Below are 24,674 nucleotides of genomic sequence, written 5' to 3'. Positions count from 1 at the left end.
CTATTTACTACGACCACACTTCAGACTCTGCTTTCTTTCCACAGCGTTTCCTGTAACAAGCTTCTCTGCCAGTTTAACGGTTACCATGGCAATACCTCAGTGATATCTAACCGTAATGGTTGACAACAAAGTCAACCGTCACTGTTTTCACTCTGGTGAAGCTGTTCTGAGCTAACACCTGTTAGCATGCTAACACTAGCCTGAGGGTCACCTGAGTTCGTTCATCCTGAAGTCGTTTCTCTGCCGCCCTGTAGAGGAGGGGGTTGGGGTGGGGGGGGTCGTGACCCCGGGGCCGGGGAGGCCGGGACGAGTGCAATATTGGAGGGGGGGGACATGACAACAGTGCACCGCATCCCGGACCGTCCCGACCCCGGGAGGAAACTCACCACACGACCTGGAAGACAGCGGAGGACACGACGATCACGTCCCGGAGACTGAGACTGAGATCAACTCAAACTTAACTTAAATCTAACTTCTATTCAAAACTGAGTTTAACTTAGACTTAGTTAAACCTGACTTAAATCTAAACATTTATTTAAATCTTAATTTAAGTTCAAACTAAACCTAATCTTAACCTTTACATTAACCTGACTTTAAACCTCAACTTAAATGACCTTTAATTTAAACCTAAAATTAACTTTAACCTTTACATAAACCTGACTAAAATCAGAAACCTAATCTTAACATAAATAACTTAAGACTGTTCTAAAGTTAAACCTCTGTCTGTCACATGATGAATATTAACACAGGTTCAGTTTTTAAACATCTTTCATTTTTACTATTTAAAGATATAAAATGAATCACATCCATGAGGAGTTAATAATAATAATAATAATAATAATAATATAAGGTCTTAATATGACAGTTAGTCGTATCTATTTCTACAGATGAATCCGTCTTCAGCTTTTACTTCAACATTCACAAACAAACGTGTCCAACGAGTTTAGTGGAGAATGAACTTTAGTCGATTTAGAAGAATTTAAGTAAAGACACAAACATTAGAATAACTTTATGAAGTAAACACAGAGAGAGACGTCTGAATATAAAATAAAAGTGATTTCTCAGTGAGCTGATTAGAAGTGAATGAATTAAAGGAGACCTTAGTCTGGTCTGGTTCAGGAGGAGTTTGATTGTTTTTACTCGTCAGATTAAAACAGAAACAGAAATAAAATCTTAATCAGACGTTTCTTCATGAGATTAAACCTTTGAACAGAAGCAGTGACTCACCTCTCTGCAGCCTCGCTGGACTCTCTGGTCTGTGGAGGGTCCCAGTCCTTCAGCCCTGGTTTTAATCTGGTCCCCCCCCCCCCCCCCCCTCCCCCCCCCCACTCACCACCTCTAAACACTAACAAAAGGCTCTGGGAGCTGCTCAGTGAGGCGTGGAGGGGCCCCGCTTCACTCTTAAAGGGCCCACATCTCAACCTGCTGAACCCCCGCTCTGAGCGCGCTCACATCATCCTTCAAACACACACAACTTTATTTAACAGAGCGGCGTCCGTGGACAGACCAGGACCTGGTTCTGTCTCTGATGGCGCCACCTTCAGGTCAGAGCTGGTTACTGTCGCTGTGTCTCTGCTGCCTCCTGCTGTCTGAGCGCTGCCACTGCAGAACAACCTCCTCCTCCTTTGACTCAGCAGAAACATTAATAATCCCTTTAATCCTGTCACATATGAAATAATGTCAATAATTAATAGTAATATTAATATGAATGATGCAAATGACTGTAATGATAATAATAATAATGATCATCATCATCATCTTTCATTTCATACGTTGAATAGTTTTCTGACTTTATTTTTAATAAATCCATACTTTTTCTTTCTCAAATCCTTTTTATGAACCTTTTCTCTCTCTGTTCAGTCAAAGATGAACTAAAAGAATAAAGTCTGTGTCTGAAGTGGTAAATGTATATATTCTATAGGTTGTGAGTTGGGTCACTCTGCAACATTAGATTTAATCTAGTCCACTAATATGGAATAAATTAATGCACATTTGAAGATTATAATCTATTAAATAGTTAAAATCAGAAATAATAACCACATATATATCTGCTGTATCATTTTACTCTAACAGTAGGTTGATTCATTAAAGTAAATATTCATATTGAAATATCAGTAACAACATAAATTAGATTCTTAGTGTAACCTTCAAAGATTTCCCTGAAGAAAAAAAATAAATAAATGAAACCAGAAAGTCAGACGAAGGCGGCCATTTTGGAAACGGCTGCCAAAAGCTACAGACTGTAGAGCCTGGATAAATCCAGCAGGGGGCAGAAGACTCATGGTTTGTCTAATGAATATGAATCAGTTGGAGTTAAAGAGTTAAACCATAAACTTTGTGTAAACTCAGAGTTAATATTTAAATGTTTATTGAGAATTAATGAATAAAATGTTTCACAGAAACATAAGTTCAGACTGAAGTCATGTCTCAGTTAAAAGGAAGCAGCAGCAGCAGCTCACAAATAGTTTGACTTCCTGGAGGTCTGACATAAAAATAAACTGCTGCAGTGTGTGTGTGTGTGTGTGTGTGTGTGTGTGTGTGTGTGTGTGTGTGTGTGTGTGTCAGGACAGTTGTTGTGCAGCAGGTGGTCGCTGGTGATTTATTTAGAAACGACTGAAGCTCCCAGTCAGCTGTAAACGCACCACTAAGCCTCAGAGACCAGGACCCGGGAGGAGCTACCAGAACCTACAGAGTCCTGGACGGAGTCCTGGACAGAGTCCTGGAGGTTTGTGGACCAGGACGCTGAGCGTTCTGCAGGTTCTGATTCCCTGAGGACATGGACGGACAAAGAGACTGAACCAACCGGAGGTAAGAGACCAGAATAAAGCCATTTAAAGCTCCTCATACAAACTTCAACTTGTAGCATTAAACTCATTTATTTATTTATCTCCACGGTAACAAACAACATTAAAACTATTTCCCTCAGAAATCAACTCACTTTTCTTTTACACTGAATGAACTAAAACATTCTTCTTCTTCTTGAACGAATCAAATCAAAGGCTGTAAAAGAGTTTGATTGGTAAGAAAATGAGAACAGATGGTTTGTTTGTGCATTTAAGGTTTATTAATTAAATAAAGATGAGTATCATTACAGAAGTGATCTGTTAAATATTACTGAAACAAATGACCACTCCACATAAACACTGTCAGCTCACATTATTAAAACACAATATTTAACTGTAAGGATGAGATGAGATGAGACATGAATATATGATAAGATGAGAGAATGAGAGAAGATGAGATTAGACTGGATAAATGAGATGACATGAAAATATATGATGAGAAAAAATTGAAATAAAATCAGAAACAGAATCTAAAGAGAGATGATAAAGTTTATTCATTAACGTCTTGATAACAGATAGAGATATTTATTGACATGAGGACATTACATATTAACACAGTTTGTAGAATCATTGTCCTTTAACTTTATTCTTTAAAGAAATAAATCTGCTTTTGTTTTTACTAAAACATTTTCTTTGTTTTTACCAGTAATATTTTAGGTTCACAGCTGATTTATTTGTTCTTAAATAAAGATTCACGTTCAGTCTAACCTGGACCTAAAGACAGGAACCGATGGTAAAATGAATCGTTCTTCACTATTTAATAAAACTGTGATTTTATACACTCTATCCGATCTAGACTAGATTTATTTTATTATAGAGAACATGTGGTGAAGATTTAAAAGGTTCATTTATAACTTTAAGCTCATTTCACATATTTGTAGGTCATGTGACAAACTGCAGGGGGCGCTGCAGGGAAACATTTATTTATCATGTAGTGTTCAAGTTGTTCAGTTGTGTTCAAACTGTGTGTATTTGTAAGTGTGTGTATTTATAACTGTGTGTATATCTAAGTGTGTGTGTTTCTAAGTGTGTGTCTTTAGAAGAGAGGCAACTGGGGTTTAAATTTAGCCTTCACACACAAAACTAAACACACTCATGTTTCTGTTGCTCCAGAGAATGTTACACCAGGCGCTGCTAACCTAGCTTAGCATACCAACTGGAAAAAAAGGGAAAAACACTAGCCTAGCTTAGCATAATGACAGGGGAACCGAATAAAATTGCTAATCTAGTTCAGCATACTGACAGGAAAAGGAAGAAACTAGCTAGCCTAGCTTAGAATAATTACTGGAAACAGTTAACTTAGCATCATGACTGGAAACAAATTGAACTAGCTCGTCTAGCTTAGCATGATGACTGGAAAGGAAACGCTAACCTAGTATAGTAGACTGGAAAAAGACAGTATCCACTTGACTTGCTTTGCATAAAGACTTGTAACAGATGGACCCAGCTAGCCTAGCTTAGCATAATGTTTAGAAAGAAACAGAAAACATTAGCCTATCTTAGCATCATGACAGGAAACTGATGGGGTCCCCTAGCTTAGCACAGAAACTGGAAACTGATGGAAACGGGCAGCCTAGCTTAGCATAATGACTGCGTATTAGCATGTTTCTGATCTGTGGTGGTGGCCCCGCCAGCCCCAGAGTTCAGTGCTTACAGTTATCTCCTGCTACTGTTTGTTCTGCAGAAAGAAAAACAGACGAGAGTCCATGTTACAACAGAGACGGGTCAGCGCTGATCAAAACACTCCAAACTGATTATTCAGTTAAATCACGGTGGAATTTATAAAGTTTAAAGCAACAAGACGTTGAGCTGAAGTTCGTTCTGGTGTCGATTAGTGAGGACGAGTCTGCAGGTAGGCCTCAGATCATTCATTCAGAAATACAAATATCTAAATATGCTGCTATGCTGCTAGCTTAATAACCAAACTCTCCATCTCTGTCTCAAATCGCAGCTTCCTGTCGTATGATAGAAATTAAATCTACTTATTAACTAAACAGTTCTACAATGAAATATGAGCAGATGGTTTTAAAAGAAAACATAATGATCAGAAGAAGCGGGTCCGAAAATAAAAACCATAAAATAAGAGTTTATGAAACCAACAGAACAGTTAAATTTAAACCCACACTGGTTTCTAGTTTATGTTTAAACACGTTTTCAGTTTCTCTTTCAATTTAGCACAAACTTCAGCATCTTTACTTCGGTTTAAGATAAAAAATAAACGAGTCATGTGACGTTTGTGTTTGCAGGTCGTCTGATGGAAGAAGAAGAAGGTCTCAGCTAACGTCAGACAGGTGAGCTGCAATGTGACGTTTTGTCCTGATGGTGGCGCTCTGTCAAACATCAGAGATAGATAGATAGATAGATAGATAGATAGATAGATACTTTATTGATCCCGAAGGAAATTCAAGTTCAATTCAAGAGGAGAGTATTAGTGGTTTATGTTTGATCCAGTTCATCAGAATCTTAGTTTTACATAGTGTCTGGAAACAGAACTGCTAATCTAGTTTAGAGCTTAGTTATATGAGTAGCCTATGTATTCTGTTACTGCTAAACTATAGCTTAGCATACCAACTGTAAATTAATGGAAATCACCAGCTTAGCTTAGCATAGCACCTGCAAACCGACGGGATCCACTAACTTAGTTTAGCGTAGTGACTGGAAAGAGAGCAGAGAACCACTAGTCTAGCTTAGCATAGTGATTGGAAACTGCAAACATAGCTTAGCATGTTAACTGTTAACTAATTTAGTTTAGCATAGCAACTGGAAACCAATGTCAGACCCTAACTTAAGGATAGCACATTAAGGAAACAGATGGAAACTGCAAACCTGCACAGTAACTGGAAATTGGAGACTAATTTAGCTTAGCATAGTGACTGGAAAGAGAGGGAAACTGCTAGCTTAGCATAGTGTCTTCAAACAGTTGGAAACCTAGCCTAGTACTGTAACTGGAAACTGAAAACTAACTTAGCTTAGCATAATGACTTCAAACTGATGGGTAACTGCAAACCTAGCTTAGCATGGAAACAGGAAACTAACTTAGTTTAGCATCGCAACTGTTAACCAATAGCAACCCCTAACTTAGCATAGCATAGTGACAGGAAACAGATGGGTAACTGCCAGCCTAGCATTTAGTCATATTCGATTCACTAGTGTACCTAATGAAGTGGCAGTTGGGTGTATGCTGTCGCATGCAGCCGTAGTTGTGTTGTGTGGTGTCGTGGTTTCAGATGAGTTTCTCAGACGAGTCGGTTTTAAGGAGAACGATGATTTCATATCTCATCAGTCTGACTCACACTGAGCAGCACACAGAGATAACTGGAAGCTCCCAGACCTGAAAACACTTCATCATCATGATCAGAAACCCTCAATCAGGGGGGGAGGGGGGGGGGTGGGCGGGGCTTAGTGTGTTGGTCAGACAGGTAACAGACAGGTGAGTGTGACCTACATTGTTCCTGTGTCACGTTCCAGACGTCCTGCCATCAGCCCCGCCGATGGAGTACACGCCGTTACCATGGAAACGCTGCATCCACCTGGCTACAGTGCTGCTGCTCCACCTGACTTTACCTGAAGGTACACGGCTTTATTTTGAAGGTCACAGGCCGACAGGAAGTGATATTGGTCCCATTAGTCTGACTTTTAATTTGAAGGCGGCTCAGTGTGACAGTGTAAGAATGTGGATTTAAACCTTTCAAAATAAAAGCCCTCATGCAGAATGTGTCTTTTTCTTTTTCCTGGAGGAGAAACAGTTTTATTTTTAAGAGCAATTCATTCTGAGGTTAAACTATCCACTGGATCCTACATTTCCCAGAATTCAACATCACCAAGACTGCAGTGACGTATGAATGTGAAGGTTCTCAGTCTGTAAACAAGAGAACAAAGTGAACCGAGCTCATGTGGACCTGGAGGAACCTGCTCTGATGGTTTTACAACGAACCATTAAAGTCCAGAGACTCCAGCGTCAAGGTGTGAATGTCATGTGACCTTCAGGTGGACTCCGCCCACAGATGTTCCTGATAAAAACCTAAACTCATCAAGAGCTGAACACTTGGAGGAAACGTCTTCTACAAACAGCTTGTCCTATAATTTACACCCTGACCTTCAGGTCTGAGAACCTCCACTGACACACAGCTGTGTCCTGGTGGGTCGTGTGAAACCTGGATCTCTTGAGGGATTCGGATCATTCTGAGTCACTCACTGATATGAGCCGAGTCACTTGAGTCACTTGACCCACAAAACGCTCGATTGCTAAAGAAAGTGTTTCCAGTAAATAAAGTGGGGACATAATAAAGCAGAGTAAACACCTAATGAAGGATTATTACAGATACCTGTTATTGTTATTTATCAGCTGTGAGACACAGACACTGAAAATCATGAAGTAGTTTACATCATCCTAAACCTGAAGATCAAAATAAGGCTGTGCTACAAAATGAATGAGGACAGGGTCAGTACTACGATCAGAGCAGGCTGTTAATTCATTCACAACATACGCTCCAGTGAGATTCAGTATCATGACGTTAGTCACAGTCCAGAAGAAAACAGACATTCTTGTCTGTGATTAATCATCTGAATCTGAAAATATGGCCAGTTTGTTTCCTCTGAGACGAGAATGGAGCTTCACTCGCCCACTCACTCGGCACAGAAACCAAACTCATCCCTGCTCAGGGACCCAGGAGCAGCGGTTATGTTGCATCATGGGAAATGTAGGCTCCAGTGTTTTTGGAGCAACCTCTGGACTGATGGAAAGTCACATGGAGGCTTTAACCCAACGTGTCCCGGTGTCTTTGTTTGACGTTTGACGTTCAGTTTAAACTCTTTGTCTTCAGTGGCAGCTTCCTGTCGGATCCTGAGGTGTAACTCTGACTTCGTGGCTGCGACGCTGGACCTGGGCAGCAGCAGTGGAGGAGGAGCAGGAGGAGCAGGAGGAGGTGCTGTAGCTCTGAGCAGGGAGGTGGTGAACGCCGGCTACTGCAGCGCCCTGCGCTCCTACGACATGTGCACCAAGCGGATGGCGAGGGCGTGTCGTGGCGACCTGGCCTACCACTCCGCCGTCCAGGGCATCGAGGACCTGCTGATCCAGCACCGCTGCCCCCGGGCGGGGCCTACAGCCCAGCCCCGCCCCCCGCCCCAGGGCACGCTGTCCGGGGACACCTGCCTCTACGAGAGGAGCTTCCTGGGCAGAGAGGGCCGGACGCCCGAGTACCTGCACTGCGGCGTGTTTGGAGATCCGCATGTTCGAACCTTCAACAACGACTTCCAGACGTGTGAAGTGCGGGGGGCGTGGCCTCTCATCGACAACGAGTACCTGTACGTGCAGGCCACCAGCCTGCCAGCCAGGGAGGGGGCGCCCGCCACCGTGCTCACCAAGGTGAGGTCAAAGGTCACATTCACAGGCGCACTTGAATGCACCATGCATCAGCTGTTTCGGGCGCTTTTTTTTGTCTCCATGGAAACGGTCACCTGTCTGCCTTCAGTCAGAGGCTGGAGATGAGCACGTCAGCTGATCATGCTACATTAGCTGCTGAAGGTTCTTGGTTCTCCTCTGATTGTTGGTTTTGAGTTTTAGTTGCCAGTAAAAGGTTGTCAAACACCTAAAGAGCGGCAGTTTGGAGGGTTGGGTGCCTTGCTCAAGGGCAGTCAGTGCTGCCTAGTGGCCCTAGAGGAATCAGTCCTACGGCTGTTTGACGTATAAGTGCTGCTTGGTTTTATTTCCTCTCTTCCTGTCTCCTGTCAGATCACCATCATCTTTAAGAACTGGCGTCAGTGCATCGATCAGCAGCTCTACCAGGCCGAGCTGGACAACGTCCCCGCCGCCTTCGCCGACGGCTCGGTGTGGAGCGGCGAGCGGCGAGGCCAGCGCAGTCTGACGGTGCGGACCCAGAGTCCCGGCCGCCACGCCGAGATCCGAGCGTCCCACATCGGCACGCTGCTGGTGGTGCGTCAGAGCGGGCGCTCGCTCGGCCTGTCGGTCCGCTCGCCCCGCGGCGTCGTGGAGGCCTTCGGCCCCGAGCAGGACCTGCAGCTGTGCGTCTGGGGCTGCCCCCCCTCCCAGAGATTCGACACGCTCCGCCCCCGGCCTCCCGACCCGTTGGCGTCGACCACCATCGGGGCAGAGGCCCACTGCGCCGCCCTGCTTCCTGCCCGAGACGTCTACTACCAGGCCTGCGTTTTTGACGCGGTCACCAGCGGAGACCTGAACTCCAGCGTGGCCGCCGTCGGCGCGCTGCAGGACGCCCGACACATGATCTCTGACAGGGGGGAGGTTCACCTGCTGCCGGTCAACTCCGCAGGACGAGCACGACCACACCTCACGCTGCTGATACCGCTCAGCATCCTGGGAACTCTCTGCAGGGCGTGAAGCAGCAGGAAGTGACCTCACAGCTGTGTCTGCCATCTTGAGGAGCCAGTGGAGCGAGGCACGCGTTGTTACCGCCTTCTTCTTCTAAAACAGGGTTTTATTTTGAAGGCCTGACTCTCATTAGTCTGACTTTTATTTTGAAGGCAGCTCAGATAATATTGACATGTGAGAATGTTATATTTAGAAAGGATTAATTCTGAGGTTAAACTCAATCCTACATTTCCCAGAATGCAACATCACCAGTCGATCAGGTCGAGGGATAAACGATAAAACAAGCTGCTGTTAAAACTGGACCTGAAACTACTGAGACTAAAACTGATTCAGCGTCGCCGTCGTTCTTCTTCTTCTTCGTTTTATTAAAGACGAGACGCTGAAGGAAGTCTGAAGGTGTCACTGAGTGAAGCTGGAGACGACCGTGGTCTGACTTTAGTCCTTCTATGATCGTGGATCAGAGCGGATGGAGAACATTCAGATGACATGTTTAAATGTTTAAATGTTTAAATGGAGCCTGGAGGCCAGACTGGTCTGGAGTCTCTCCTTTAGGAACCGATGCTGCTCCTGTGGGCGGGGCTTAATAAAATGTCTCTGATTGGTTGAAGGATTATCCAAACTCAGCTGATAATGAAGTCCACATGAAGATTAAATGTAAATGTATAAAACTATAAAATGCAGGTTGAACCAGTCGACTCGTTCCAGACGGTTCAAGGATCAAGTTTTAAATCTTTGTTGTTTTCAGTTTATTTTTTACTTATTTAATTTTATTTGAATTGTTTTCAGTGATTTCTGTGTAAACATCTGATTGTTCTACTTCGGTGACTTTAAGACTGGAAAAATATTTAAAATATTAAAATATTAAAATATTAATATCTGGACTGATTTGAAATAAACTGCAGTCGTTGTTTAAATAAAATCCTGATCTGAAGAGTTGGAGATAAAAACCTATAAAACTAAAGGTTTTATGATTGTTAGCTATATATTAATTATATTTATAATGTGTTAAGCGCTGAAGTTCAATGATTTTAATTTCCTGTTTTTGACATGAATTAAATGTTATTTTTCCAGACCTGTTAATGTCGACTGGTTTGTCTCTACGAGGCGTTCAGGGTCAGGTGGTCCATCCACTCCTCCTGTTCCTGGATGTCTAAATTAATCACTGCATCGACTGAGAACAAAAGATCTGATTATAAAGTTTGAACATTGCTTAACCCCTGAGTCAGCTTCTATATAAAGACATTATATAGGCCCCGCCCACTCAGGTGTTCTGCGTCTACTTGTCCACATCCTGAAATCAACCACTATGTTGTTACACAACGCATCATCGACGCCAATAGCAGGAAGCTCGGCCTGCAGGTAAATGACGACTGTAGACATGTGAGGGGGCGGAGTCAGTGAAGGCATGTAGACAGGTTAGGGCGCTGGGTCCGCCCACCTGAGAAGACCTGAGTCACTGTGTCAACGTTATGACTGAAGATGATCTGAAGTTGCATCTTCTCAACGGGAAAGGTCAGTGACTGCTTGGTGCCCCAGGGCTAGCTATGTTAGCTAGCAGAGCGGCTAGCATCCAGTCTATTGTGTTGTTGTTTTAAAGGGGAATCACAGTTTTTTACAACATGGACCTTATTTCCGGCATAAAATACGATTTGGAGTCATCTTCCGAATGACACCAAAGTTATATGGGTGAGTAAATAAGGTTGGAAAAAACAGTAATTTCGCTTTAAGTCGTTAATTTTTTTCTCGTCTCATTTTTTCCATCATTTTCTCTTCATGTCCCTGAAGACTTGTCCAGTGATTTGACCGCGGCTGCAGGAGCTAAACCAGATGAGGTCAGGGTTTGTGGAGAAAGCAGCTGTATGCGAGGCCGTCAGTAGGTGACGCGTCTCGACTCATTCCCGACGGCATAAAATAAAATGAGTTATGTAAATCCTCAAACGCTCAGACTTCCAGGGAAACGAAGACAGAAGTATAGAAAATGACGATGCAGCGAAAACAGAGTGACGACTTTCATCATCAGAGCATGACAAAAACAAACTGCTTCAGCTGCAGAGCGGTCATCTGAGTCTCATCTCACTTTAATAACAGGGATTAAAATTTATGACGTGTAGGTGGAGAGAAAGGAGGAAGAGGAAGGAACGGTGAAGGCCCCTGACTGTAACTGGGATCCTCTGACTCTTAATAGCGGCTGAATCAGAGTGATGAAACAAGATATTAAGCAGAAAACTGAATAATGGAGGAAGAGGATGATGGAACCGGCCATAATGGTCTTGTTTGGTGAATCCCTCGTCTGATGATCGGAGGGAAATTTTCCATATGACATTTTCAGACATGAGTCAAAGGAGGAGAGCAGCAGATAAACGGCGTTCATGTTACACGTCAGAATGAGAGGAAATCTCAGTGTGGCTGAGGTCAGAGGTCAGACTGGCTGGTCCCAGGTCGCCCCCCACCCCCAGAGATCAAATGTCAGAGATCTTCTAGAAATCAAACGCTCCCAGGGATAAAGAAAGACCGGTTGGAAATCAAATGGTAAATGGCCTTGCTTTTATATAGCGCTTTTCTACCTACTGGTACTCAAAGCGCTTTACAGTCACAGACTCATCTACCCATTCACTCACACACCAGTGCCACGCACTGGGAGCAACTGGGGGTTCAGTGTCTTGCTCAAGGACACTTCGGCATGTGGCACATTCCGAGGACCGAACCGCTAACCCTCTGGTTCGTGGACAACCCGCTCTACCTACTGAGCCACAGCCGCCCCGCCCAAATGTTCTCTAAGTTAAGGAGGAAACAGAATCTCTGGCCCCGTCCTGATCTGATCTGGTCTCTAGTGTCCAGGTGAAACAGGTTCTTCCTTCCATCGTTTCTTCTTTCTACTTTTTCTCCTTGCTTCCTTGTTTCCTTTGATGGTTCTGATCCAGCGGTAGGTAGAGATCCATTAGAGACAGCAGCTGGTACAATATTCTACTGACCACATGATGGTATCCAGTCAGCTGATCTGAATCCAGGAGAACAAGATGATCTCAACAATAAGAGAAAAACTGCTGGAAATTCTCCACCTCACATCATCACAAAACAATCTACTGTTTATAAAGTAGCAACAATTATTGCTGTGGTGTTGTTGACCATAAATGGTTTACAGTAGTTGAATCATGAGTCTTTGTGCTTTCCAACTGTAATGACACTTGAATGCTTTTACATCATTCACAGTTTTAATTTTTGTCATAAAATGACTCAAAACATCCCGAAGATAGACAAAGAAAACCCCAAATATTATACTTCTATAATAATAATGAGACTCAGGTGTGGTTCAGTTCCTGGTTTAGTTTCAATAAATCAGGGATTTGTCTCAGTCTGATCTTCACAACACATGTTTGTGGACAAAGGAGCTTTCTGAGGAGCTCAGAGAAAGAGTTGTTGTTGCTCATCAGGCTGGAAAAGGTTCCAGAACCATCTCTAAAGAGTTTGGAACCCACAAATAATCCACAGTCAGACAGATTGAAGACGACTGTTCCCCTCCACAGGAGTGGTCCACCAACAAAGATCACTCCATAATAGTCTGAGAGGTCCCAGAGGAACCCAGGGGAACTTCTAAGCAGCTAAAGGCCTCTCTCTCATTGGCTGATGTTAATGTTGATGAATCCACTGAACAACCATGGTGTGATGGACAAAGACACTGCTCTCCAAGAAGAACATTTCTAAACATCATGTGGACAAGACAGAAGACTATTGGGACAATGTTTAGTGGACAGATGAGACCAAAGTAGAATAGTTTGGTTTAAATGAAATGAACCAACACTGCATCATTCCAGCATCAGAACCTCATCCCTCCATCAAACATGGGGGTGCTAATGTCCTGGTTTGGGCCTGTTCTGCTGCATCTGGACCAGGACGGCTTGTCCTCATTGATGGACCAATGAATTCTGAATTCTACCAGTGAACTCTAAAAGAAAATGTCAGGACATCTGTCCATGAGCTGAATGTGAAGAGAAACTGGGTTATGCAGCAAGACAACGAGAACCAAGAACACAAGTGGTTCTACAAAAGAACGGTTAAAGAAGAACAAGATGAATGTTTAGGAACGGCCAAGTCAAAGTCCTGACCTTAATCCAATAGAAATGTTGTGGAAGGACCTGAAGCAAGCAGTTGATGTGAGGAAACCCACCAACATCTCAGAACTGAAGTGGTTCTGTTCTGAGGAATGGGCTAAAATTCCTCCAAGCTGCTGTAGACCACTGATCAGCAGTTACCAGAAACCGGGAAGAGTTCAGTGACTTTACTTTACTCACTTATATGAACATAGGTTGAATTTTCCTGCATAAACAAACCCACTGGTCTAATATTTCTGTTCCATGTGTTTAATTGGGTTCTCGTTGTCTACAAACAGAATCCTCTGTTTTGAGTCATTTTTATCCGGAAACATAGAGAGTACTGAAGCAAGCAGAAATCTTTAAAGCTGTACTGTATTACCACGAAAAATACAGCAGCAGTTTTCATTGTCCTTCCATTGCATCACTCACTGTGTCTTTCCTCCAGAGACCATGTGATACGCACAGATATGGCAGAAGTAATAATTTGGTGATGAAACAAGTTAAAGTGAAATCTGAATGACGGGGGGGTGGTGGCGGATGAGGAAGTGAATAAGTTTTTGTCTTCTGTCTTCCTCATATGTTGAAACGTGCTGGGATCTTCTGAAGTCGGAGTGACACGCCTTCAGTCTGAGTCAGAGCTCAGAGTCTCTGCAGAAGAAGTGATGTCAAACCTTCTGAGAACGCAACAGGCGAATTCTTCAGAACACACTTTGATGCAAGATGGATGGAGGATAAATATCAGCAGCATGAAGGCTGCACAAAGCATCCTCCACTGGACACAGACAGACGACCAGAGACCCGATCAACCACCATCACAAGATAACAAGTCAGTGATTTTATTTTCTTCACCTCCTTCTTCTCCTTAATTTGAACGGTTTAAAACTTTCATTGTGTTTTGCTGACTCTGGATTTTCTCTACTTTCTTTCAACAAATTGCATGTTTATCCCGAGCGTTGGGAGATCTGTGAAACTTTAGCTAAGATGCTAAAATCCTGTGTTAGACTGAATGAGACAAAACCTGCAGGAAAAGGAGAAAAGTAAACTTATACTAAATTAACTCTTTTCATTTGTTGGACTGATTCAAAGTGACTGCCATTTAATTGATTTAGTTTTCCAGCTGTTTTATACAGAAAACGAAATTAGACAATATTTGAATGGAGTTTGGTTTGGATTGATATTAGAGATTGGTGGTTTGAGACACTTGGAAATGAGCAGATATTGAGATATATGAGGCAGTAGGTGTTTTGTGACTGGAGATATTTTAAAACAAACATATTTATTGTCAGTAGTATTCTCTTAATGCAAGCAGCTGTTAAATTAGCAGATATTTCTGTGGAGTTTGGTGTGCAATAAATATTATTATTAACATTAATCATCATCAATTATTTTAAAATGCAAAGAGATATTACATTAGATGATTCTTGACAGAAACAAGTCAAGTTAGTTTCTGACGGGCTACTGCCACAGATGTTCTTATTTACCTGTCCCCTACAACTGAACAAGGTGAAACGTCTTCTCAAAAACTCTACTTTCACTTTTTTTTTTTTTTTTATGTCCTAATCTCATTCTGTTATTTAACCATCTCCTGTTCTTGTTGCAGTGCATTGTGGGTACCTGCTCCTCCTTTTTCTTGGGTTGTGGGCGGAGCTTGCTGCAGGTAAAGCGTTACCGGTGGATAAAGTAAACGTAGACATGCAGAGCGTCATCGAGGACCTGCATGCTGCGCTGCAGAGCTACGGCAGCCTCCTCAACGAAACGGTGAGACGGGACGCGATCCCACCAGACTCCATTCAACAAACATGCATTTTAAACAGCTCACTGTCTGTGAGTTCTGCATGGGTTGTAATGAGTTTTCATTGTGTCTCAGGATCAGGTGAAGGGCTACATGAGTTCTGCGGCGCTGCAGGGCTGCACAGAGGACGCCGCTGAGCTGGACCAGGTAAATGTCACTCCGTATGAAACAATGTCCACTAGCCGTCCTCACAAGAGACACAGAGTGAACCAGATCTACCAGACTCTGTTTCACGTCTCCGTTTCATATTTTGAACACAACAAGAACCTCGAGCGTTGAAGTATTTGGTTGAGTTTCTTAAATAGTGTTTTTTTTTGAATGGGGTTTGGTGCAGAGCTCGACGCTGGTCCTCAGGCTGTCTCACTATCACCAGTGTGCAGAGGAGCTGCTGAGTCCATGTGACGCTCGGTGTGCAGCCCTCAAACTGAACCAGGACCTGCTGCAACACCTGGTGAGTCTCTGCGTCCTGATTGGACGAGGAATGAGGGAAGGAAGGAAACAAGGATGTAAAGAAAGGAAAGAACAAAGAAGGAAGAGAAGAAGGGCAGATGGAGAGGAGGGAAAGATGCAGGGAAGAAAGGGAGAGATAGAAAGTCAGAAGAGAGGAGAACAAAGAAAAAGAGGAAAGGGCATGAAAACAGAAGGAAAGAAGAAAGAAAGGAGAAGACATGAAAGAACCTGAGTTTAGTTTAAGTTAACGTGATTAACTGATTAGATGTTTGTGTCTTTAAAAGGGATCGGACCAGAACTCAACGTGCACCTCCTCCACCTCCTCCTCCTCCTCCTCCTCCACCTGTTCTCTCGCCTCCTCAGACTATGACGCCATCCGTTCATCCATCCAGTGTTTTCTCTGTTGGAGCCAGCAGGTGGCAGCACTGCGCAGCTGAAGCTGAAGTCATTGACGTAATTTATTCCTGGAAATATTTATAAAAAACAACGATAGTTTATATGGACACGTGCAGATTTTATTTATTTAGCTCCTGTTTTCTACCGATTTAATTATGATCCAGGTGGTGTCATTCTCCGTGTGAACACCGGAGGGCGCTGCCGTTCTAGTTTTATACACAATAACAATAATAATGTTCCTATATTTATACTTAATGTATTTTCATCTTTTTTTGTAAAAAAATAAAACTTTTAATAATAAACTGAAACGTTTCTGAGAGGATCTTTTGTGTCTGCTGGAGATGAACTGAGCGCCCCCTGCAGGCTGGGAGGGGACCCACAGGTGGTTATTTACCAGAATCAGAATCAGAATCAGAAAAGACTTTATTGTAAGTATGTTTGTACATATAAGAAATTTGCTCTGGTGTTGTTGCACCCAGTGGGCATAAACAAATAAAAAATAAAATAGTAAATATGCAAACTTGGTTCTCAAATTTATACAAAAAATATTTACACTTTATATAGAACAACTGGAACATTTACACTGGGATGGTGACTGTGTCTGGTAGACACCGCTACGTTAACATGGAGACATTATCACATTATAATCATCTTTTATTCCTTCCTCTCTGCCGTCCATTCATCAGACAGCTTTAATCATTTGTTTCTTATTTTTATTTTAGTTTCCTCTGTTTTTATCTCGTCCTCTCTGCTCTGAACATATCTTCATCATAACTCTATTAAACTTAAAGACACACTGGTTCTCAGAAGAGAAGTTTATTTGCTTTATTTGTGCCATAAAAATTAAATAAGAAATTTCTTTTATTTTGATCCTTGTTTTTTTTTTTTTTTCCTTTGGACGTTAATACTGAAAAACAAATCAAACAATAAAGCTCTGAAAGACAGAACCTCCACCCTGGGACAATTACACCTTTAGAACTATTAGCCCTGAGCTAACTATTAGCCCTTAGCTAACTGTTAGCCAAGAGTTTTCCTTTGGTACCCTGGGTTCTGGTTCTGGTTCTGGAAGACAGGCTCGTGGTTATAGTCCATCTCAGTAGTCAGGTTCTATGTAGGCGTAGTTCTGCTCTCCCTGGTCCGGTCCTGTGTTGCGGTAGTTCTGCCCTCCGTGGTCCGGTCTTGTGTTGGGGTAGTTCTGCCCTCCGTGGTCTGGTCCTTTGTTGGGGTAGTTCTGCCCTCCGTGGTCTGGTCCTTTGTTGGGGTAGTTCTGCCCTCCGTGGTCCGGTCCTGTGTAGGGGTAGTTCTGCCCTCCGTGGTCCGGTCTTGTGTTGGGGTAGTTCTGCCCTCCGTGGTCCGGTCCTGTGTTGGGGTAGTTCTGCCGTCCGTGATCCGGTCCTGTATTGGGGTAGGTCTGCCCTCCGTGGTCCGATCCTTTGTTGGGGTAGTTCTGCCCTCCATGGTCCGGTCCTGTGTTGGGGTAGTTCTGCCCTCCGTGGTCCGGTCCTGTGTTGGGGTAGTTCTGCCCTCCGTGGTCCGGTCCTTTGTTGGGGTAGTTCTGTCCTCCGTGGTCCGGTCCTGTATTGGGGTAGGTCTGCCCTCCGTGGTCCGGTCCTGTGTAGGGGAAGTTCTGCCCTCCGTGGTCCGGTCCTGTGTTGGGGTAGTTCTGCCCTCCGTGGTCCGGTCCTGTGTTGGGGTAGTTCTGCTCTCCGTGGTCCGGTCCTGTGTAGGGGTAGTTCTGCCCTCGGTGGTCCGGTCCTTTGTTGGGGTAGTTCTGTCCTCCGTTGTCCGGTCCTGTATTGGGGTAGGTCTGCCCTCCGTGGTCCGGTCCTGTGTAGGGGAAGTTCTGCCCTCCGTGGTCCGGTCCTGTGTTGGGGTAGTTCTGCCCTCCGTGGTCCGGTCCTGTGTTGGGGTAGTTCTGCCCTCCGTGGTCCAGTCCTGTGTAGGCGTAGTTCTGCCCTCCGTGGTCTGGTCCTGTGTTGGGGTAGTTCTGCCCTCCGTGGTCCGGTCCTGTGTAGGGGTAGTTCTGCCCTCCATGGTCCGGTCCTGTGTAGGGGTAGTTCTGCTCTCCGTCGTCCGGTTCGTTGTTAATCAGACGATTGGCTTGTTTCAAGGAGGCTTTTGTTCCAAACCATTTGTAATGACTCAAGGCAAACCCAAACTGAACCATCTGCAGAGAGAAAGAGAAACAAACGATTTAACTGACGACAGAAACAACTGGAGACCACGAAGGCCCGACTGTACTAAGGCTAAGAAGCTAGGAAGAGCTTCAGTTAGCTGGGAGGCTAGGAAGAGCTACAATTAGCTGGGAGGCTAGGGAGCTAGGAAGAGCTACTATTAGCTGGGAGGCTAGGGAGCTAGGAAGAGCTACTATTAGCTGGGAGGCTAGAAAGATAGGAAGAGCTAATATTAGCTGGGAGGCTAAGAAGCTAGGAAGAACTACAATTAGCTGGGAGGCTAGGAAGCTAAGAAGAGCTACTATTAGCTGGGAGGTTAGGAAGAGCTACTGTTAGCTGGGAGGCTAGGAAGAGCTACTGTTAGCTGGGAGGCTAGGAAGAGCGAATATTAGCTGGGAGGCTAGGAAGAGCTACAATTAGCTGGGAGGCTAGGGAGCTAGGAAGAGCTACTATTAGCTGGGAGGCTAGAAAGATAGGAAGAGCTACAATTAGCTGGGAGGCTAAGAAGCTAGGAAGAGCTACAATTAGCTGGGAGGCTAGAAAGAGCTACTATTAGCTGGGAGGCTAGGAAGAGCTACTGTTAGCTGGGAGGCTAGGAAGAGCTAATATTAGCTGGGAGGCTAAGAAGCTAGGAAGCGCTTCAGTTAGCTGGGACGCAAGGAAGAGCTAATATTAGCTGGGAGGCTAAGAAGCTAGGAAGAGCTTCAGTTAGCTGGTAGGCTAGGAAGAGCTTCAGTTAGCTGGGAGGCTAAGAAGCTAGGAAGAGCTTCAGTTAGCTGGGAGGCTAGGAAGAGCTTCAGTTAGCTGGGAGGCTAGGAAGAGCTGGAAGGAACAACAAAATGAAAGAATGACGTGGACTCAGTGAACAGAGACACCGTTAGCGCCCCCTGGAGGCTGCTGAACTCATTACAACAGAAACAACAACGCTCGTTTTGTTACCTGGACGAAAATGAGGCCGATGGCCATGCCCACGATCGTCACACCATTCGTTGACAGCCAATCACTGAGCTTCTCTTCACAGCCCTGCGACTACAACAACATCACATCATGAGCAACAAAGAACAGACACACAACACGTGATAAACGGTTCTCTGTGGTAGAGCAGCAGTGTTACAGTGAAATATTCAACCTGTAGTCAGACAAACAACATCATGACCAAGTTCATTCATGTTGATTAAAAATAAAACATCAAGATCAGAGAATAGAGGTCATGTCAACATCAGGAGGAGACTGAGGAAAGAAGAAGAGGAAGAAGATGAAGATGAAGATAAAGGAGATGAAGGAGAGGAAGAAGAAGGAGAAGAAGAAGAACAGGAAGGAGAGGAAGAAGATGAAGTAGAAGGAGAAGGAGAAGAAGAGGAAGTCAAAGAAGACTCTGCAGCAGACGACAGTCTTTGATAGATAGATAGATAGATAGATAGATGGATAGATGGATAGATAGATAGATAGATAGATGGATAGATGGATAGATAGATAGATAGATAGATAGATAGATAGATGGATAGATAGATAGATAGATACTTTATTAATCCCGAGGGAAATTCAAGCATCCAGTAGCAGTAACATACATTGAACATAAAATACAAAAGCTATATAAAAAATAGAAAGTGACTAGAAATAAAATGTTTATACTACTATAAACTATGTTAAAAATATAAAGTGACCTGGGACGTTTATCGCCACCAGGACACTTGACTGGTTGGGTTCCCTGGAGGACGGGATGACCTCCCTGTGTGGTTCCCAGCATGCAGCATGGAGGAGGAGACGCCATCGTCTGTTCCTCTGTTTGTAGACTTCCTAAAATGTTCATGTACCTCGGGATAGGTTCCGTTTAGGTGTTTGAAGAACGTCTCTGTGGAGCTGATCGTGGCGCACCAGACTGTCTCAGTGAGGCCAGTCAAATTGAAACAGGAGCATGGAAGAACATCTGGAGTGCTCACGTTCAGGCTCTCGATGTAAGAGTTCCGCTGCCAATCAGAAGAGCCGTTCCTGCCGCAGCATTTGCCCTGTGGACCAATGACATTAGTGCATGGATCAGGCTCTCTGATTGGCCGGCTGCTTTGTGTCGTGGTGAGGAGCAGGGACTCACGTAGTGCTGCAGGCTGTCCATCAGTCGGTCCATGGTGTCGCCGCTGCTCTTGTTGCCTCCGTAATCAAAGATGCTCTGATCCACAGCTTCCTGCAGCGTCTTATCAATCTGAGCAACACAAGACACCCCAGTCACTCAGTCACTCAGTCACTCATTCATCTTCTGTAACCACTTGTCCTGTGAAGGATCTCACTTATATAATAATAAAGAAAAAAACTGTTCTTCAATAAACTTCTGATGATCAACTAATGTTACAGCTGGTGATTCTATATTATACATTTAGAGACATTTAGAGACATACAGGGACATTTAGAGACATTTAGAGACATTTAGAGACATACAGGGACATTTAGAGACACATGCAGAGATGTCTCTAGGCTAGGTTAGCTGAGTTAATAGTTTCTCTCTGCTTCCAGTCTTTGTGTTAAGTTAAATGGATCAGAAATAATAATAATAATAATAATAATAATAATAATAATGTAGATGTTACTTGTAAATAAATGATCTAGAATTATAGGAACATATGATATCACTATGTTAATATTATTATTGAAATTCCTGTTAATGTTAATAATAATTATAAATGTAGTCAAAATAAAAGCCCGCCCCGCCTACCTTGGTTATGTTTAAGACCAGCAGCAACAGGATGAAGATCTGACCCAGGACCAGCATGAAGAGGAAGCTCATGTACTGAGGAAGAAGAGCAGGACCAGGTTAGAAGGACTCACCCTGGTAACCATGGTAACCTCTACTAATCAGAAACATGCAGGTAGAAAAACAACCAGTGGGACTCCATGTGGACAGCAACGTCCAACTCCTTCCTCTTCCTCCTCATCCTCCTACACCCCTTCATCCTTCTCCTTCTCCTCCTCCTTCATCCTCTTCATCCTTCTCCTCCTCCTCTACCTCCTCCCCCTTCTCCTTCTCCTCCTTCATCCCCTTCCTCCTTCTTGTCTTCCTCCTCCTTCATCCTCTTCATCCTTCTCCTCCTCCTCTACCTCCTCCCCCTTCTCCTTCTCCTCCTTCATCCCCTTCCTCCTTCTCCTCTTCCTCCTCCTCCTTCTCTTCCTCCTTCATTCTTCTTCTCCTCCTTCAGCTCCCCCCTCCTCCTTTCCTATGTCCTTCTTCTTCTTCTCCTTCTTCTTCTTCTTCTTTCCGGTAGATGTGATGCTCCTCTATAGTGATGGATGCATCTGATCACGTCGTTGTATCTGGTCTCCATGGTAACGGCTGAGTCTCTTTACATGGTTTTCTTCCTCTGTGGTGAACCACTAATGACCTTTGTGATCCTGGCTGGTTTCAGTAATTCCCACGGTGCCTGAATGCAGCATCCGACCTCAGACTCACCACCAGGAGCATGAATCTGTTTTCTGCGCTAGCTCCAACACATCCAACGATGCTGATGATCACCACCACTCCACCAATCACCAGCAGCCCCAAGGCCACCGCCTTCAGATCATCTGGACATATACAGAGACATACAGAGACACATTTAGAGACACATTTAGAGACACACGTAGAGACATTTAGGGATGTCTCTAGGCTAGGTTAGCTAGGTTAACAGTTTCCCTCTGCTTCCAGTCTTTGTGCTAAGCTAGGTTAAACATGTCCTGGACCATACGCCGACTCACCAGAAGAGAAGATGTTCATGAAGGATCCTTTTCCAAACAGGATCCAGATGCCACAGCCGGCTACGCTCAGACCCAGAACCTGGAGAGGAACAATCAAATTAAATAATTAAAAAAGAAAAATAAGAACAGAATAAATCAGAAGACGCCTTAAACTAAAAACACTAATGAAACAGAAAAACAAACAAATAAATGATGAAATAAAGAACAAGAAATTGAAATTAAAAGCACAACACATCTACGTACACATGAAAAGAAGAAATGAATTTATCATTATTTATTATTTCTGATTAATCTATGTATAAGAAGCCTCAGTCTGTCAGTAATGCTTCCTGGATGATAAAGACTCCTCTCAGGTTATTATTTCTCGGATGAAGGAGGATTTAACAGAGTTGAACAGAAAGTCTCCTCACCAGGAAGATGGTGTTGATTACAGCTGAGAGGAACTTCACCACCTCGATCTTCAACTCCAGCTTCATCTTCAGTCTTTTAGAAACCACAACAAGCAGCAGGTTCAGGTGTTTTTGTAGTTTAGTCTTGTTCACTCTGTCCGGTAGATCCACAGCAGGACGTCCTGTATCAACACCTGAGATCAGAGTTCACTTCCTTGTTGTCTCTAATCATTAAACTAACTTGACTGTCTCTGTGGAAACACACACACACACAGTTCAAACTGCTTTGTATATGTCGAGCTAACTTCACTCCCCACTATGCAAATGAGGAAGCAATGGCATGCAGGAAATAACAACAGTTAGTGTTGGCTAAGAGAACGCAAACAAAAAAAGGAGAAATATTACACTTGCAGGAAAACAAGCCAATATTACATATCAGTGAGTTTGATCAACATCATGTGGACAAGACAGAAGACTATTGGGACAATGTTTAGTGGACAGATGAGACCAAAGTAGAATAGTTTGGTTTAAATGAGATGAAACAACACTGCATCATTCCAGCATCAGAACCTCATCCCTCCATCAAACATGGGGGTGCTAATGTCCTGGTTTGGGCCTGTTCTGCTGCATCTGGACCAGGACGGCTTGTCCTCATTGATGGACCAATGAATTCTGAATTCTACCAGTGAACTCTAAAAGAAAATGTCAGGACATCTGTCCATGAGCTGAATGTGAAGAGAAACTGGGTCATGCAGCAAGACAACGAGAACCAAGAACACAAGTGGTTCTACAAAAGAACGGCTAAAGAAGAACAAGATGAATGTTTAGGAACGGCCAAGTCAAAGTCCTGACCTTAATCCAATAGAAATGTTGTGGAAGGACCTGAAGCAAGCAGTTGATGTGAGGAAACCCACCAACATCTCAGAACTGAAGTGGTTCTGTTCTGAGGAATGGGCTAAAACTCCTCCAAGCTGCTGTAGACCACTGATCAGATCAGCAGTTGACCGTAAACCGGGAAGAGTTCAGTTACTTTACAACTCACTGATAAGAACATATCAGTGAGTTGTGAGTCACATGAGTCACGTGGGTTCTCTCCAGGTACTCCAGCTTCCTCCCACCGTCCAAAGACATGCTCATTAGGTTCATTGGTCATTCTAATAGACTGGAGACCTGTCCAGGTTGTACCCCGCCTCTCGCCCAATGACAGCTGGGATAGGCTCCAGCAGACCCACGACACTTCACAGGAATAAGCGGTTATAGAAAATGAATGAATGAATGGGTTTCACTGGGTTCTTTTCGTCTACCTAAAGAAATGTAGGAACTTCTGAACGGTGCAACTTGCTTCACTGTATAAAGCTAAAGAAGTTAATGTTTGTCAGATAATTATAATCTGATCACGAGGACAATACCACCCTGTACACTGCTCTTTGGAAACGTTATGATTTTTATTTGTGCAGAGAGCTGGACCGATTTGTTTATGAGGAATCAGAAACAGAAACATTTGCTTCTTTTCTTCATCATCCATCGCTGGCAGCATGCCACGTATAGAGAGGTCCTCATAAATAAACCAGACTGTTTAATGGTGAAACATCAGCCTCCATTATCTTTAAATTCCCTTTACGACCTCAGAATGGCTTGAGTGTCCCCTGGAGGGTCCTCACGCCACAGTGTGACAACCCCTACTGCAGTTAATTAGAAATAGATCGGTGTGACCTTTGACCTCATGCCAAAGGGAAGGCCATTACAGAGTCGGTCAGAGGTCTCAGTTCGTCCTCGTTCCCACGTCCGTCAGCAGCACAGGAGTGTTTTCTTACTGCTGGGCCGACGGCCAATCAGCTTCAAGCGCCTTGTCTGTCGCTGCCTGGTTGCCACGGTGATGCCCAATCTTCTCATGTGTTCTGTAACATCTGTTAAGATTTGTTTCCCTGTGCTTCCAATCTTTGTGCTAAGCTAGGCTAACAGGTTCCCCCTGTTTCAACTGTTTGTGCTAAGCTAGGCTAACAGTTTTGTTCTGCTTCCAGTCTTTGTGCTAAGCAATGCTAGCTGTTTCCCTCTGCTTCCAGTCTTTGTGATAAGCTAGGCTAGCTGTTTCCCTCTGCTAGGCTGAGCTAACATTTCTTGGTTTACTTGCTTTACCGACTGGCTATCAGACTTCAACAAATGCTTCAGGCCTGCGTTGGCAGATTACTGAAACCAGAACCCTGATCCTCAACAACCTCTGAATATGTTGACTTCTGTCTTTGGGAGGACTTTTGTTGAGATGATGATTCAACGATGCCTCAAACCGAAGGTCGTACAAAATATTCTCACAAGGTCTGAAACCCCCAATGACTAACACACACATTCCTCTTTACAGTGCGTTGTTGCGCAAGAAGAATTCTGCAGCCAGGAAACAATCCATCAAACCTCCGTGCCGCAATGGGGAAATTGCAGTTCACAACAGCTTACAGAAAATGCAGAATAAAAAATAACA

General features: G+C 43.8%; 3 protein-coding genes across 3 annotated transcripts; 2 read left to right on the top strand and 1 right to left on the bottom strand.

Annotated features, from left to right (window-relative positions):
- Positions 1-6,334: 6,334 nt before the first annotated feature.
- hjv (hemojuvelin BMP co-receptor) lies at positions 6,335-9,198 on the top strand (the record flags this gene model as incomplete). Its single annotated transcript, XM_084556459.1, has 3 exons — positions 6,335-6,413; positions 7,667-8,208; positions 8,575-9,198. 3 exons carry the CDS (start codon positions 6,335-6,337, stop codon positions 9,196-9,198), a joined length of 1,245 nt encoding a protein of 414 aa, XP_084412585.1.
- A 5,747-nt stretch (positions 9,199-14,945) lies between these two features.
- On the top strand, positions 14,946-16,240 carry LOC311496908 (uncharacterized protein). The gene is made up of 4 exons (XM_084556941.1): positions 14,946-15,038; positions 15,148-15,219; positions 15,407-15,523; positions 15,807-16,240. Exons 1-4 carry the CDS (start codon positions 14,973-14,975, stop codon positions 15,957-15,959), a joined length of 408 nt encoding a protein of 135 aa, XP_084413067.1. The 5' UTR covers positions 14,946-14,972; the 3' UTR covers positions 15,960-16,240.
- A 5,240-nt stretch (positions 16,241-21,480) lies between these two features.
- LOC311496571 (tetraspanin-4-like) lies at positions 21,481-22,288 on the bottom strand (the record flags this gene model as incomplete). Its single annotated transcript, XM_084556458.1, has 3 exons — positions 21,481-21,641; positions 21,813-21,891; positions 22,223-22,288. The coding sequence occupies 3 exons, from the start codon at positions 22,286-22,288 to the stop codon at positions 21,481-21,483; spliced, it is 306 nt and encodes a 101-aa protein (XP_084412584.1).
- Between the last annotated feature and the right edge of the window lie 2,386 nt (positions 22,289-24,674).

This window comes from Chelon labrosus (genome assembly GCF_963514085.1).
Source record: "Chelon labrosus genome assembly, chromosome: 12".
In the NCBI taxonomy this organism is placed as follows: domain Eukaryota; kingdom Metazoa; phylum Chordata; class Actinopteri; order Mugiliformes; family Mugilidae; genus Chelon; species Chelon labrosus.
The sequence above is the reverse complement of the archived record's forward strand: the minus strand, read 5'-3'. Positions and strand labels throughout refer to the sequence as shown.

Bases quoted from the DNA above. Each gene is read 5' to 3' on its own strand.
- LOC311496908 (XM_084556941.1), top strand. From the start codon at position 14,973: ATGCAGAGCGTCATCGAGGACCTGCATGCTGCGCTGCAGAGCTACGGC. The intron at 15,039-15,147 runs GTGAGACGGGAC...ATTGTGTCTCAG, and splicing joins GCAGCCTCCTCAACGAAACG to GATCAGGTGAAGGGCTACAT. The intron at 15,524-15,806 runs GTGAGTCTCTGC...TGTCTTTAAAAG, and splicing joins AGGACCTGCTGCAACACCTG to GGATCGGACCAGAACTCAAC.